The sequence below is a fragment of the Pipra filicauda genome, unplaced genomic scaffold (genome assembly GCF_003945595.2).
Source record: "Pipra filicauda isolate LSUMZ 115617 unplaced genomic scaffold, ASM394559v2 scaffold117_size3949168_pilon, whole genome shotgun sequence".
In the NCBI taxonomy this organism is placed as follows: Eukaryota; Metazoa; Chordata; class Aves; order Passeriformes; family Pipridae; genus Pipra; species Pipra filicauda.
The window spans coordinates 3,725,750-3,743,514 of record NW_024103629.1 but is presented as its reverse complement, the minus strand read 5'-3'; the positions used below and the strand labels follow the sequence as shown (position 1 = coordinate 3,743,514).

The 17,765-nt window shown below is 38.1% G+C and overlaps 1 protein-coding gene across 2 annotated transcripts in view; it reads right to left on the bottom strand.

Moving 5' to 3' along the window:
• The window catches only part of PPP3CA (protein phosphatase 3 catalytic subunit alpha), a 185,736-nt gene that overhangs the window by 12,889 nt on the left and 155,082 nt on the right, over positions 1–17,765 (bottom strand). For both annotated transcript variants that reach the window (XM_027717893.2, XM_027717895.2), the window contains exons 8-10: positions 16,941–17,035; positions 8,963–9,088; positions 6,267–6,341 (exon numbers count right to left, since the gene is read on the bottom strand). In XM_027717893.2, coding sequence (XP_027573694.1) covers positions 6,267–6,341; positions 8,963–9,088; positions 16,941–17,035 — 296 coding nt within the window. The remainder of the gene's footprint in view (positions 1–6,266; positions 6,342–8,962; positions 9,089–16,940; positions 17,036–17,765) is intronic.

Sequence of the window (17,765 nt, the reverse complement as noted above, 5' to 3'; positions counted from 1 at the left end):
TTTCTTCCTGTGCTTGAATTTCAAAGGATCTGGGTGCACTTGGTGGGTAATGTGGGAGGATGGATAAGTCTGGTGTGTGCCTCAAGGAGATTTGATTGTGGGTGAAAATAGACAATGAATTAAACTGTATTATGCTAATGGTTATGTAACACTCTATATTACTTCTTCTACGGCAGCTTTATGCCCATCACTGCACTGGGAACTTTGCAGCACCCATCTCCACTACTACAGTTTTGGGGATCTGAACCCAATGCCCCTTCAATCACCACATTAGTGAAGAATAAGCTGTGATGAAACCTGACAAGTGTAGTGGTGATGGAATCAGAACTGGCTTCAGCATGCAACAATCCAACACCACACACCATCTTTCCTGCCCTGAAAGACTGATATGAAGATGGAGCTCAAGCTCATGGAATTAATGAACCCAATGGTCTTTTATAGGGATAGCCCATAGACTAAGGGAATGATATCTGTGTGTTTATCTAGCAAAAACAGGAAAGATGATGGTGTATTGGAAAATGTGGGACCTAGTATGATGTAATACCAGGATACTGTCCTGGTTTTGGCTGGAATAGATTTAGTTTTCTCCCTGTTAGATACTCAGAATGATGGCTTTCAAATCTCCCACATATAAAGATAAAAATATAATGAAAGTGTGTAAAAAATATAAAGATAAAAAAAGGATATGAACACTTAGGCAGAAATGTCTAATTCTAGACAATAAAGAGTGGGAGACACAGCTGTAATTCAGCTGTAACTGAATTAAATATAATATACTTGTAACAGCATAATGAAAAATTGAAATAAAACAGCAATGATTCAGCTGGGTTTTTCAGGAAATAGAGGGGATACCTTCCTGCCTCAATTACTATGATCTCACAGAATTGTACTCTCAAGATACACAGGACATGGTTTTCAGCCTTTCCTACCCTGAAAGTATTTAAAGATGATTTATCTTCTATTTTTCCCCCAAGTGTCACCATCCCTACTTGTTAATTACAATTCCACTCTGTTCTGGTAGATCTTATTAGTATATTCAGCCTTTTTCAGTCACTATTTAACTTAGCTGAACAGAGACTAAGACTAAAGTCTAGCAGATTTGAGAATTGAGAACTGGAAATATAGTTTTAGATCAAGAAGCACAACAAGGGAAAAAAAAAAGACTATAAATGTAGGATTCAACAGATATAAAATGAGTAAAAAAGTCATACCCAAATCCCTCACTGGTATCCTAATATATTATCTAGTTGAGCATTAGGAAAATTAATCAAACTTAAGCCTTCCAACTTATTGAATACCTTTCTTCTGTGAACAAATGGGATCTTCTTATGAATTCCATAAGAGGGGAAAAGAAAAAGATTAGTGATGTTTGTAGAATGAAAATAAAAAATAATACAGAACATTTGATAACATCAGTGGAAACGTAATGCTTAAGTAAAGTCTGAAAAACAGAAAAGAAACAAATTAAGCAGAGAATATCCAAAAGGAAAGAAACAGGCTGAAAACAATAGGAAAAAAAAGAAAAGAAAAAACCTTTTCAGCTTAAAGCCTTGTTAGTAGGTTTTGCAGGAAACCAACATGCAGGCAGAAGACCAGCAGTGAAGCTTAGCCTTGGTGTTACCACCTCGAACACGGACTTTCTCCTACGCTGCTGCTGCTTTGACAAGGCTGAATCACTTCTCATAAACAGCCCCACCTGTTCATGTGGGGTGTGCCTGTATAATGACACCTCTTAAATTAATCAAGCCAATTCTTCCAGTTTATTTACATCTGATATCTGAAAGAATAGCTTACTATCATATCCATGTCTGCTGTGTCTACCAAAATCTGTGCTACCTACTGCATGTGTTCTTCTGTTCAAATGGTCCAGCAGCTTACAGTGAGCAAATTCAAATGCCACCACAGTACAAGGTATTGCATTTTAAAATCAACTGTTTGAGGGCAAGGCAAGTGCACGACTTGGTGCTCAGGCACAACTGCAGCACAACACATGTTTTGGGGACACTGATAATCTAGTGCATACTACTAGGTTGGTCCAGAGGCAGAGCAGACCAGTGGGCTGTAGTATGGCTCATATGAAAAATGGTTTCAGGATGAAATAATCATATCTAGCCAAATAAAAGAATGAATAAATAAATAAAAAGATCACATTAAAATGCCACTCTGTCACCAACTGACAGAAATTAAGTATACACTGCAGTCCAACCCTGCTGGTTTGGAGGAAGAACAAATACAAACCATTGGGAAAATCCCTCCACGTTCTCTCCCAGATAAAAATTAACTCATTGAAGAGCTAAGACTCAGCAGGTAGTATCATGAACACCCTTGTCAAGGCATTGGTAAGTAACAAACCTAATGACAAGGCCCTTGCTTTTGCTCAATCAGTCTCTGTGTGAGTTGCTGCCCCAGGCACAGTTTATTGTACTGAAGAGATGTGGCAAATGTTGTATGCTACTGTCCACAGCAGAACCAGCTTCTGATTGGCAGGAGAAGTTTGACTTGGTAATTCTCTTTAGGCTTGAACTAAAGCACTGTATTGGAGAAGCTGTTTTCCAACCAAGGAATAAATGCTTCAGCTAATGCTGTGACAGTGGCTTTTCTGTGAGAAGGCTGTAAGCTACAATGTTCAAGGCAATAAAAAAATAATGCAGGTAATTTAAGAGTGTTTTCATGCCAAATCATGATAAGGATGCTTACAAAGCAAGCAGTTTGCATTTGTGTCAAGTTGTTTATTACATTATTGCACCCTTTTAATTAGCAGCTTAGTTTATTCAATCAAATGCAGGAGGCCAGAAATGTTGCTAATTAAAATAAAACAGGACTCTGACTATATGCTGGCTTGGTAGAGGTATTTGCAGTTCCTGTTGCTAAGTGATATGTTTGATGTACAAAACACACAGCACATGAACTAACATTTGCCCAAGACATTTTTTTCTGGATCAGATTATATTGCAACCACCACAGCAAACAGGAAAGAGAAAGTACAGCAAGAGGAAACTATCAGAGATAAGACAACCTGACCTATCATGTTCTCTCATTTTTAAAGCGAGTGAAACCAGAAGGCCAATACAGGCCAGCAGGGACATATGGGATAAAGGGCATTACGATATTTAGGCTTTTTTCACACTAAGCATACACAGAAACAGCCTGCAACAAATTGATCAGATCCCCATGATGTGCTTCCTTAGGGAGAAAAAAAAAGGTGGGGGGTAGGGAGAAAAAAAAAAAGGAATACATGCTGTTGAGCATCCTGCTCGTGGCTAGATGCACCATGCATGACTCAGAACTAAAAATAATAATAATAATAAAAAAGGGCTCACAAGAACACCATGCAGTAAAGTCAGGCAATACTGGTGGGGCTTTGTTTTGAAGGAAGGAGTGAGAGGGAAAGACAGAGGGCAAGAAAGTGTAAGAGAAGATAACAAATGAATGATCAGCGCAAACCATAGTGATGGGTCATTCTCACTACATGTGGGAACTCAGGTCAGGGCATGTTCAAACTGCAAGGAGAGAAAGGAAATCAGCAGCGAGCCCTGAAAACTACTGGTGATCTAAAAATAAGCAATGATTTTTAAGAATCATTCCATCAAACAAAATGCATCTGCTGTTGCAGATATCAGGCATTTCCTTCTGTAGGAAATACTGCTAAAGAAAAATGGCAGCAGGTAAAGAGGCCAGTACTGCTGCAGTCCTCCAAGGAAGCTGGACAGAAATTACTGAAGAACAGTGGAAATGCTGAGCCACTACAAGAGTGTCAGTATACAGTCTTTACAGAAAGAGTTTTAAGATGGTAATTACTCTGATCTGTTTCATCATGAACACAAACAAAATACTTCTTGTAATTTCTCCCCCAAAAGGCAAAGCTTTCAGGAAAAAAAAAGAAAAAAAGAGAGAGGGAACTCAACTATCTCTGAGAGAAAGAGGATTTTTGTTTGCTGTACAGATAATAAATCACTCACTAGGAAATCATTACAGATATCAGCTTCTATTTAAATTTAAATCAACCCTTAAATTTACTTTGATGTCTGAATGCTTCAATCTCTTCATGTGTGCAATCCCCATGAGCCCACTGTGTCCAGTGGGCTGGAGGTACAAGCATGAGCCCACAGCAAGCTGCAGCACCAGTGCCATAGATCCCATTTTACAGCGCTAAGGGTATTATCCAAGAAAGCAGACATGAACATATGCCAGCTCTGTTTTTTAGCTACCCATGCTAAAGACAACATTTCTAATATCTTCCTTACCATAATATTTTACACAGAGAAATCATTCATACAGAAAAAACTGAAAGCAGATTTAGACAACAGTATTAGTGTTACAGTACCAGGAACTGTTTAATTATTCCTCATCTGGAAACTTTAAGACTGTTAGATATTGTTATGCAGTACACACACATGCGAGCCCAGAGGATTTCAGCCTGTCTCCTGCTTAGACACCTGCAATGCTGCAAACTCCACGGCTGGAGGAGTGCCATGGTAAACTCCCGGGGAAACGAGCTGGGGGTTCACCCTCCTCCCAGAAAAAATGCAGTAGATGCAGATATCTCCTGCAGCTGGAGAGGGCTGCTGTTCCCCAAGACCTCTAATACCTCAGTATTTCTGATTCTGCTTTTGAAAATGTGCTCCTGAACTGTAAGTTATGGATGGGAATGCTGACATTGAAATTTTAGAAAAGAGTACAGGCATTGGCCTGTCTATGCCCAATGGAAGCTTATAGTACAACTTTAAAAGAAAGTAGTAGGCCAAGGCTGAATTAATTTAAAAATCCTCCCCATAAAGTCTTTGTTTTGGCATTGCATTCAGTGGGATTTCAGCCTGAACTTAAGTGCTTTCTTGAGCCAAAGATTTTAAGCACATGGTTTTGTTGCTACTGTATTTAATTTGACACAGTTTTTACTCATTGTATGCCTCTGTACAGTTTCACACGCTGCTTTAATTACACAGTACGGACTTATTTAAATTTCATGAGGAAAAAAATGGGCACAATATTCAAACAGGTGTTTTCTTCTCTCCACTGATTACTGGTTTCAATAAATTCAGTCTTTGTCCCAAGTCCTGCAAGATAATTGTTCATGTCCACACTCTGTGGCAGATGCAGAACAGGGAATTCCATCTGGCTTTTCAGAATAAAATCAAAGCGCTATCATCCATACCAGTCTTCTCCATTGCAAAGGAAACATTTTGCGAAACCTGTGATCTAGCTTCCTCTTCCAAAGATTAAAAATAAATACTTTGAGAGAGAAGATTAATTACTACTTCATTAAATATTTGTCTTACTCGAAAGTTCTTCATTCTCCTTGTTCAGTCATTCTGCTAGAAAGATCTTGAGAATATTCAGTAGTGCTAGATTTTTCCAGGTTCTTTTTTTTTAATTATTTTTAGTATATCTGTTCTTTTCATAGATTATTTTTATTACATATATTATTTATTTTTAGTTTTCACAGATTTTTTTAAACATTGAAAGCATTCACAGTAAGAATGTTAGGGATGCATGGGATTTTTTTCAGCTTTGCTCAATTGAGAAGGGACATTTTGGAGAGCTGCAATTTACTCCTGCACAACCTAGCAGAAAATTATGTCTAATAAAATAAATTGACTTCTAAGAATCTCCAAATTATAAGATATAAAATATCACTTACAGTCAAACCAACAGGTACAAGGTAACTAATCATCATATAAACTTCAACCCAAATGATAACAGAAGTGACCATTCTTCTCTTTTCAGCAGAAGTGTCAGGTTAGAAAATTTTCTATCTGTCTTTTCATGTTTATTTTTGAAGATTCTATTGCTTTTTTAATGCCTTTTAGACATACATGTGCATCAAAAGAGGTGACTAAAGTAATACTTCAAGTACAAGTCTTCCAAAGCTGCAGTATGAATGTTTTGGAAGGAGCTCTGCAGGAAGCTTAATTCATTGTAGGAAGAATATTTCACCATATAATTAAACTTGCTATGAGAATCCCTGCGATCTTTTGCATGAAATCAACATCTGACCCCTTCGTGACAACACAACTCAGATTTCACGGAAGGAAATACAGGTTTTTTAACCAAAAGATCGAGACCAAGAAAAGGGTTAGAACAGGGCAGAAGATCTATTAATTCTTTCCAAAGCATACGGTAAGCAAATCCACTGGAGTCTAGCACAACAGTTGCTTTCAGCAGCACAGAACTCAAATAGGATTCAGAAAATTATTTCAGGGTTAGTAAATAAACTTTTAAAGTAATCTCAAGGCAAACAATCTTGACCAAGGGCAGGAGGCTCTTACCATCAAACCCATCTTCTTCTGTTCCCAGTTCATCATCTGAGCAGATGTTCAGCACGTTTACCAGCATCTCTGTCACTAAAATGGAAAACAAGTGCAGAATTGTTGATATTAAGATTCCCTGGTCTTCCAGAGAGCAAGCTCTAGCCTCAGCAGTGTGAATAAAAATTCAGTGCAATAACAGCACCCACTTTTTAAACAATAGGACCTGTTTTACACATGTACTAATAGAAGCTGAAAATGTCTTGTGTAGCTAATAAAAAGTACAGGTTTCCATAAAAATTTTTCCAAATATAACAAACACCTCAACAAATAGACTTTAAAAAAATAACGTGCTTCTGATCTCTCTTTTTGCAATTGTCAATGAAGTATGTAACATTTGTTTTCTCCCCCAATACATTTTTGCCTTTCACTCAACTTGGGTAACAGAACTGATCCCTGTCCTCTAGCTCCTACATGGTGGTAGGATTTGATTTCCCTGCTCAGTGAATGGAATATTCCAGTAGAAAAAGTTACAGCAAGAGGGATCACAGAATATTTATTTATTTATCCAGGTCTGGACACTGTACTTCCTGTTCAACAAAACATTAACTGTTTTAAGATGCCCTCAGTATCCCTTGAAATCCAGGACAAATACATTAGACACTGTAGGTTCCTTACAGATGGAACTATTCTATATTGAATAGTTACATCATTATTGGAGAATTCAGACTATGTTCAGCTTGCTTATTTTGGAACTTGGGCATGAAAGAGTCAGCCACAGGCTATCCCTACCCTGGTCTCATCTCTTTCAGGAAAGACAACTGTGAGACACTAACCAGAGAGCACACAGAGTGAGAACAATGAAAAAAACCAACCCCAGCAAAAATCACAACCAAGGAAATGTAATTTAGAAAACAAAAAAAGCCAGAGTTACGAGGTAAAATGTGAAACCATTAGCAGATTAAGAAAAACTCCACTACATCTACATGTAGTAAGCATCATTAAAAGGGTTACCAGGCATGTCTAGCCTTGTACTAGCTACACAGGTTGAACATTTAAATTTTTTAGTCAAGTGGTTATAAAAATCCTTTTCTGTGACAACAATGATGGCTTGGAACATTAGAAGTGTGGGACAAAGCTATATTTTTTTCCTACTTTAGTGAAGGATTTTCCTTTGACAGGATTAGTGGAAACATTTTCCACGTTAACAACAACCAGTGAAACTAACAGCTTCCTACCTTGGTTGGCCTTTGAGGGAAAAAATCTATATTAAAAAAAAAGGAAATAAATAACAAGCTGCGTAGAACACCAGTTCTTACATTCATGAATGTTGTTTCGCATAGAAAGGAATATACTGATTTCACCTCTTTGGGCTCTAAAATTTCCAAGAAATTGGTAAGCATGACCATTGGGAAGATGTGAAGGAGAAAAAAAACAAAACAAGATGGAAGAAGAATGAGGAACACCTCAGCAAATCCGACCATGCATCCTGTAGCCCCCCCTAAGGAGGCTGCTGATGGGAAGCCTCTAAAGAACAATCTTACAAGACTGCAGTGTGTATGGAGAACATGACCAACATAAAAACAGACTGGCTGAGTTTACGGCCAAAGAAAATGAAAGCGTTTTATCTGCTTCACAAAAGTCTGCAACACACGTCAGTGTGGATTATGTAATGTCTCCATTAGTGGAAACAGCTGTCTATTCTTTGTTAATCCCTGTTTCATTGTCTCTCTGCTTTGTTCACAGAGACCTCAGGCTTCTCACCAGCAGCTTTCCTCATACAAAAGAGCAGTTGAAAACAAAGCCGGTCATGACTGCAGGTAAGAGCCACAGCTGGCTGTATTTCCAGTTGCCTATTAAGAGAGAACTGTTATTCCAAGCACCTTTTAAGAGTTTATTATAGTTTTCTGGCAGTAATTGCTGTTGCAGCAATACTCTATAATGGACGGATCAAAGCAAGCTTCGTCTCAGGCACTGAATAAAATGACTTGGGGTTTAGGCAGTTTGCATTCGGTATTCATTTAATATGCTAGACCAAAGTGTTTTCATGCCTTTTGTGTGCCCGCCATTCATACGTAGCATGAAACTGTATTCAGGCAACATCAAGGGCATCATGTTTCAATAAAACATCATTTGTGTTCTTTAGAGTCTTCTTGCCAGCAATAAGGCACCCAATGCCCTGTGCAGAGAAGGGGCTGAGGAGCAGGTTTGCCTTCTTGCTGGCATCCCTCTACTCTCTCCAGGAACAGTTAGCCAGGCTAGGTCTTAGTATCACCAGCTCTATGTTTGCTGATGAAAATGCAACCCATCATCTTATCATAAAGATCAGCTGAGTAAAGATGTAACCACATGTAGTGAAGTCTGTTGAGATGTCCCTTGAGCAGTAAGCAATATCCAAGGGAACACTAAAGAGCTTATAAAGGAAAAACTAATCAGAATTTTGTTCAGTGAATGCACCTCTGGCCTGCAATGCCATAAAATCTATTTCTACAGTAGAAACATAATGGCATCATAACCTGGAAATTATAAAAACATATGAGATGTGTGAATAACCATTGGTAATTGCTTGCCCCTCTGAGACCTGTTTCTACAAATTTGTCCTCAACAGCAAGACATCTGTCTTCAAATTATTCTTGCCTTTTAAAATAAACGAGGCCACGTGTGCAGTGACTAAGAAACGATTTTGCAGTTTTTACAGGCAGAACCAATTTACATACCTTTCTCACCCACAAACGGCAAGGACCAGGTAAATACATCCATGAAGTTTGGAAGCCAGTAGGGATGAGGGGAGCAGTTGAACTGCCTGATATTCATAACATTGTTCTCATATTTCAATACTGCAGCTAGAAGGGAAAAAGAAAAGAAATAAGAGACATCAGCCATGCATGTGACTGGCTACCAGACCAGTAACACTGACAGAATGCACAGCCCACAGAGCTGCTCATCAGCTTTCACCCACTATTTCCAGCAGTAGCACCTGAATGCCAGTTACAATACGATACAGACTCAGTAAAGTCAAAAGCCATTTTCTGTCTGAAAGCAGTGTCATCAGCTTTCCCTGGCACTACGATGGGCTGATAAGTCAATTAATACCTCTGAGTAGTCAAGAATGTAAGCTCTGGGATCTGCCATCAGTGAGGAATGAAGCAGAGTATCCACAAACGCTCATTTCACACAGTTATCTGAGCTCCTCACAACCACAGTTTGGAGTTAACAGACAAGAACATTTATCACTCAGAGTTTGAATGCTGCTCTTCCAATGGATGTTTTCAACATACTTCATTCATAGCATTGTACAAGAGATGACACTTGCTTCTCACATTATTCAAACTCTAGGACTGTGCTCCCTGTAATATGAATCAATACTAATACAATTTGACTTGCACGATTTAACATTTGCATCATTCTTGTCAACACACACACACATAGAGTCTGTGTTTGCTAACTGGTGGAAATATAGATATTTATGCCATAGCCACTTTTTAAAGCAGTATACCAAGTTCAGTGTTAACTTCTGTTAATGGACTTCATCAGGTTCATACCTGAAACGGTAATCTGAAAAGGTAATTTTGAGATTAGCACTGAAGTCCCACCAAAGGGACTTCGAACACAAAGACATAAAAGTCTTTAAATGAAGTAGTTATAGGAGACTGCATGCAGGATCTTAAATCAACACAAGCAAAAAACCAGCCATCACAAGAAGGAGGTGTATCATACTTTGCTTTCCCCTTTCCTCCAGCCTTCCCACTTGTGTCTCCCCAGGAAGGTACATAGTTCCAGGGACTGGTTATCACTTAACAGCCAGCAATGAAGTTGCACAACTGCAATGTGAGACAGCACTGCAGGAAGTGCAAAGTTGGCTGAAGGGGTTGAACAATTTCTTCTGATTATTTATCTCCTTTCACTGTGTATCAATCAGACAAGAAACCTTTTTTTATGCAGTAAGTTGTTGTTTCCCACAAAAAATTACTAGGGTGCTAAATGTCTTCCATTTTGTGGCCAATGACAGAGTCCAGAGTGACCTGGGAGTTTCCAAAACCTACTTACGGATAGACACAGAGAACAGCTCACTAGCAATTATGCAAACTTTTGCTAGGCAGGCACCCTCCATTTAAATAAACCACACTGGACTCTTGCCCATCCCAGTCATCAGTCATTGCACTGCTAGTAAAGGAAAAAATGGCTTAGTACTGCTATTAGCAAAAATGAGAAAACTAGTGTAGTTTCTCTTAAGATTTCCACCACTTTTTGGCTGCAATCACATACAGCAGATCGAAATTCATTCTTCTTCTATTAGTGACACAATTGCATAATAAAAATAAATAGTTTGTGGCTTTATAGAAAAACGACCACTTAATGGTTGTGAAGATTCATTTAGAAGGATTAAAACTTCAAATTCCTCATTTTAGTGAGCTGAGGTAGTTCCCCTTCCCACTATTTCTTCAATTTATCCAGTAAGTCTACTTCTAAATTCTGTGAAATTTGAATAAATAATTTTTACAAGGAACTTTTAAAATTGGACTCTGAAAAAGCCTGAACCATATGCAGAGCAGTTAGAAAACACCAAATTAAATATAAATGTCTTCAGTTGGGTTGTTTTCTTTGAAAGAGAGATAATTTATTCTTGGATTAGTATAATAAAAAAATCTTCACACCACTTTATTAATTTATATACCTCAGTATCTCACAAAAGAAAGTTCCAATAATAGTATTTTAAAAAATTCTCTGTTAGTGACCTCTCCAACAAATTACTTCGGAAGCCACTTGAAGAAAAATAACAATATACAATAGAGCAGGGTGATAACAGAGAGAGGAGTCTTCTAAAAGAACCCTCCTCTTAGAAGAATAAAATAAAGTAGGGTAATTACCAGTATTGCAAATACTTTTTGGCATTTTTAATTAAAAATCTGTCATTTACAAGCACAATGCACACAAAATATTGTACAGATAACTAATGAAGATAACATTTAACATTAAACTGGCTCCTGTTACGATTGTGAAGTTCTCACTACTGCTTGGGCAGAAGAAGAAAACTTTATCTGGATCCAGAAGAAAATGCTTCTCAGATAACAGCAGGAGTTTCCCTGAGCTTTTCTGGTCCCTTTCCTTCTTTTGGTCCTAGCTCTCTTTTTCCTCTTTGTTGGCTCTGAAAAGGTTTGGGGTCTCACCTCTGCTTCAGTTCTTAGGCCATCTTAACTTGATGCCTAAGTTGATAGAGGAGACCCCAGCAGCCTTGAAAGAGTACAAATCTTTTGAAAGTTATAAGACCAGAGGCTACACAGTTGCTAATGGAGGAGACAGAAGACAGTGGGATGAGTTCCTTTGGTTATGAAACCTGTAACAGAGGAAAACCTGACTCTCCAACATTTGCTTATTATTCCAGGCTGCAACTTCAATACTTTTTTTTCCAAACACGTACTCAGACAGATGCTAGCAGACCAAGCCACCAGCCATTATCATGTATAATCACCAACCAGAGCAAGAATCTTATTTTATTATTCTTAACAGACACACACATTTTAACCTAATTTTGATACTCGCTGTTGTAAATAAGTTTTAAATGCTAATGTTTTGTAAAGTGAAGATGTGCAGATATCCCAAATGACATTATACTTCTTTCCAATGTTAGTAAACTGAGATACTGGATCCTGAAATCACATCAGAGTGAAATGAAACACTAACACAGCAGGTAAAGAGCATTTGTACTATTTAGCTTTAAACATTTAACACAGGCACCCAAGGATAGAAATATGGGTGTTGAAAACTGTGCGGGTAAGAAACCTCCTTCCTTCAGCTAGAAATGGAGACAGCTCTTCTAACCTTCTCAGGATTAAATATAAGCACCTAGTGCTGTATTTCCTTGGTCTCCCCCAGTTAAAGATGAGCCTGGAACGACTGTCTCCTGTGTCATACCTGTCAGATCTGAGTAGATGTCTCAGACCATCTGGCATCTCAAATGGTGCTTTAAAAGCCTATATATTTGGAGATGAATTAAAGCCCTTAGCAACATGAACAACATTAAACTGTGTGACAGATAGTTCAGAATTTCTCAAAGACATTACATATCCTGCTTCAAGATCTGCCGAATCATTTTTCAGTATTAACTAACTAATCGATAACATTTCCAGCAGAGGAAACAAATAATGAGCATGGTAGAAATACTAGCTCAGAATATTTTTAGACAAACAACCTCAAAATAATTTTAGTGAACAATTTAACTAATTTTCCTGTAAATTTTTTCAGAAAACTCATCCTGAATTTAGAAAATAGATCAGTAAAAGGTCTCTCAAATTCTTCATACCTAAGAAACAATTTCAATTTCTGATTTAATACTGAATTAACTTCAGCATTAACTGTGCAACTGGGAACACTGCCTTCTCCTCAAGCAGAGTTGCTAAGTAACCACAGCATTTTCTGCCCAAGTCAGATCAGGACTAAGGGTTAGTAAAATGCTCAAGAAGTTTAAAACATTATCAAAGGAAAAATTATTTACTACACAATGTAATGATCTAAATAATCCAATACAGAAGCAAGGCTCACTGCAGGTGGGAAAATATTCTCTTACAGAATTATGAAGATTTTTATTTTACATGTGCAACTGTGTCTTCCAAAGAAAGAGTGGAGTAGCATTCAAGATTATATCAATAGACTGCAAAAATCACTTTTGGCAAACTTCTCTGATTCGGCAATGAGATGGCCTAGATACCCTGACAGCTCCTCTTTAAAAGCTTTTGTTTCTGTGACAAGAACTCATCACAGCGGCAGAGATAAGGTATGAAAGAAAACTGATAGGGCAAACAGAAGGTTACATCTCTTTCCTTTCTCCCAAAGTGCTAATATTCCTCAAAGATCATCCCCGTCTTCCAGGTATATTACTCTGCCTTTTTCCAGACAAAAATAATTTTCCCGTTAGATCCATTTGGCTCAGGTACATTTCTTTATGTGTATCCTTGGTATACTGCCTGCTGATACTTTATACTGACATATTACTTATGTGATACATTAGGGAACATACCGATTTACAGATTTTTTTTATTTTTCTAGTATCCCAAACACTCTCCTGCATGCTTTCTTTTCTCTCCATCATCTACTTTCCCTTTCAGCAACCACACATGTATGTTGCAGCATGTTGGAAGAAGCTTCAGGATGGGGTGTTGTTTTTTTTTTTGTTTGTTTGTTTGTTTGTTTTAATGACTTTGGATTTTCTGGTGGCTATCTCTCCACTACAAAACTTAATCTTTTAAAAGTGTTCAAAAGATAATAGTCTGTCTGTAAACAGCTAGTTAAAATTGTTCCCTCAGCTAAAAATCATGCACTTAGTGAAGTGACAGCCAGCCACTAAAATACAAAGTATCACCAGTGCTTTACAAACAAATTTCATGCCTCTGTAAAATCTATCACTTGATTTTTCTTTTTTTTGAGGGGGGGTAGTGGTGTCATGAATAGCATTACGGCATGTCCTAATTAAGGCATTAGGAAATACTGCATGCGGGAATAAAAGTTTAGACACGATAAAGGCCAGATCATATCATACAGTAATTTATGGCACTCTCTTATTCTGTTGCTATAGAGAATTTCTCCTAGTGATAGGCACCCTTGAATCTGGGGTAAATCTGTACTTAACACAACTGTCTCAGAGTTTCTTATCAGCACAAGCTTCCTCTGAGGCCCTGAAGTCACAGGTAACTACCACAATCCAATTAACATTTATCTTCTTGCATGAGCAGAAGCAGTAGTCTTAGAAAAATCATCACTGCACTGTTATTTCTTGTAACAAGTTTTAATAATAACCCTAAAGTATCTTTTTCTTTATGCCTTTTAATATTACAAAAGAAAGCAGAAATGTTTGAGAAAGCTATGAAGACATCAGAAGTTGCCAAAAAACATATAGAAATTCCTTAATTTTGCCAATGCTCTCCATGATAATGAATATGAAAGGAATTAATAACAATAATGAAGAAGGATAATCATGGAAAAGGAGGACATAAGGCTCCCAATATCTAGGCAGTTTCTGAGCCTCTGAATCACCCCCAAAGGCATCTCTGTCCCCATTAACTACACAGGGAACCCCTGAGAGGAGCCTCCTAATTGAAAAACCTCACTTTGTGAGTGTGTCTGGCCTCGGGCTGTTACAGGACCAGCAGCCACATGGTGGACAAATAACACACCAGCTTTCATGAAGCAATAGCCAGTAACTAAAAAGGATACAAAAAACTCCCTTCAGTGCCAGAATCCAGCAGAGTAAAGCCAAAAGAGATTCCCGTGGTGGGTCAGTACCGTGAGAGAGCCCATGCAGAGGGTCCATGACAGCACTTTTAACAGCAGATATGCTGAACATGGTCTTGTTTTGGGAGCTTATCTTAAGCTACTCCTGTCAAACCTTCTTTGCTCTGGAATTATTGCCTCCCTACTCCTCTTTGAGGACATACCTGACCCCAGTGGCTGCTCTCCTGACTGAAGGAGCCCTTGGATAAAGTTGGCAACCAGGTCTATTCCTTCTAAAGTGCTTTGAAGAAGCACAAGAAACTATATCTGCTTTAATGGGTAGGAGAACTACCAACCTGTGGTGAAAATGAGAACTCTTAGCCTCTTCCAGCTTTTTAAATAATGTATTTATCTTAAACAACACTGCATTTATAAATGATCCATTTCATGTCTGTGGGAGCTGGAGCCTCTCAGGAATTTATTTAGAGTGACTTCATTAGCTAACTGAAAACCAGAGGCGCACTAAGAACGCATACTACGACAGGAAGGCACTTACTAGTAGGAGATTTACTCCTTTTCCAAGGACTGACAATAACCAAGATGATCTATAAAAATCAATCAGGTTCTGCACCAGTTCATGATGAGTCAGCATCTAGAGTAACTGTTCTGCAACACCTCTGGATGGAAATGCCTTCTTTCATCTCCCAAAATGAGCCAGTCAGAAAATCTCTGTTCTCAGTTAATTCATCTGCTGCAAATCATGGAAGCCAACAAGTAGCCATGCTTATTGAATATAATGGTGGTTTTTTTCTTGAAAAGGGAAGCAAGCCCCTAAACACTATCCAGACAAAGATGCATGAGCAACGCAGCATGAAGAACTATTCATGATGTACTTTAAATACCAAGAGCCAGTGCAATCAGTCACACGAAATAACGCATCAAGACTTCTAATGAGAGAAGGAGGCAGTTAAACTCAATGGAGATTCAAAAAGAGCTGCTAAAGGTCAGCCTCTAAATTTACAACAAGCCATATATTAAAGAGTGGCACACTGGTGCTGATTTGCCCAAGCTCACTCAGAACAGGTATCACAGAAAGCACACCCAAACTCCAGCTGTGACCACAGATAATCAGTGCCTCTCAGCAGCCTGTGTACAGCCTTCCAACAAAAAAGGCTTCCCACCGGATTTAAGACCTGCCTGCCACAGTGGAGCATCCTGGAACAATGGAAACAACTCTCTCTTCCAAAATGGAGGTAGTGGTGAGGTGCTTCTCTTTACCACCCAAACTCAGTGGTTTCAAATTCAAAATTTTGAACATGGTAAATCATTGCTTTACATTTAACATTTGCCTTCAAGACAAGGTCTCACATTATTCACCCACTGCCTTCATTGCACAGAACTACCTCCATGCACTAAGAAACAAAAGGTGAACACTTTCTGTCACCTTCCTTGTAGAGTCTCATGGTTGCTCAGCCTTTGACATAAGGCAGCCAACCTAGAGATTAAACACACTTCCTCACCAGCAGCAATGATGCCACCAAGATAATTAACACATTTCTTGCTTCAACCCGCACTTTTTAGGTTGCTTACTTCCTTCGCAAACAAGAATACAAATTAAAAATATCCGTTCTCAAGAGAAATCAATCTCTTTGCAAGGGAGCTACTTTCAAGAATATCATGGAGTAAAAATTATTTTACTTTGCTCACAGGGGAACACAAATAATCTTAGCCTTACTGGGACTAGGAGAAAGTGAACATTACTTCTCATTTCAAGATATAGGAGAACAGGTTTATTAAAATGCTTTATTTTTAGAAATGTGACTTTTTTTTTCCCAGTTCATTAGAGATTTCCAGGAATGCAATAAACCAATATATTCATAGAAGCGGTAAACACTTGTAATTAGTGGAGACTTTATAGAGTGACCAGTAACTCTTGTTTGTGCAGTAACCTTTTTATTATATTTAACTTTCTACATTATAGTGTTCAAGGATTAAAAAACCCAAAATAAAGGAACACAGACAATATCTCTCCCATGCTTTATCCACTGATATCTGCCATAAAGTTTGTTAACTGTCTAGACAGTTTCCATATACAAACTCCATTAATTTTATTGGAAAGAAGCAAGGGTCAAATAATTAATTATAAGGAACACTGAGCTCTAAACATCTCACCCAGAGCATTTCTTAATATACTTCTCTTAGTTAATAGAGCTGTTTTCAGTTTTGCTTTCCATGTAACATTCACTTAACTTGCAGTCAAAAAACAGAAATATCCTAAGGCATATTAAGAATATACAGTTAATGTTCAGAGGCATACGTCTGCCTGTAATAAATTTAATTAAGTTTGTATTATGTAATAAATGGAATGAGCATGAACTAATAAAGAGAGGAAGAAAATGGGCATGAACTGATAAATAAAGGAGTGAAAAAAACCCAAAATATTTGAGAACAGAGAAGAACACTGTACATTAACAGGAATTAAATTCTTACCTTTGTTATTGTATACATCTAGATAGTTTGGTGCTGAAAAAATTGTGATTAGTGAAGGGAAGCCTGTTGTTTGGCTTTTCCTGTACATACGATACCTAAGAGGAAAGAGAAGACACTAATTATTACCCACTGTTGAATGTATATTCGTCACTGACCAAATATAGTGCAAAAAAACCCTAGTACATTACTGCACTGGTTGTTAACAAATGCCAAGACAGAGAAACATGCATATGAGCTGTTTAAAAGCCATGGGAAAGACTATTTCCTACAGGCTTCCTCATTACAACCATTCGGCATTCCACACCACTCTTGCAAGCTGTGTCTGTCTGAAATTTAGTGAGCCAGAGGTGGGTTTTGTTATGAATTTGCTCAGTGCCTGTTGTTGGAGCCATGTGGCCTCTACAGGCATGCACCCCAGGACATTCCGAGACTTCACTCTGTGGGATTGCAGATGAAGCAAGCACCAGCAAATGCCTTGGAGCTGCAGAGTACTGCCTTCAGAAGTGTTCTCCATAACCCACTGGAGATGACAGCAAGGCCAGGGGAGGGGGAAAGTATAAGAAGGAGAGGGGAAACAGAGGGTCTGATACTTTCAGTGCTCTGTCTAATCTTATCCAGTCTATTAGCCAGTTTATTAATGTCTGCATCTTTTCATTACCTAACCTTGATGTCTTATGAAAAATAAAAGGCTTATTGGACCAACAAATAATCAATCAAGCATTAAACTTGCAAGTAATTGGAAACAAACCAACTGAACAGTACTTAGACACAAAGACACCAAATACTGCTCTTCAGTCCTCAGCTGCAAGAAACTGAAGAATCTGG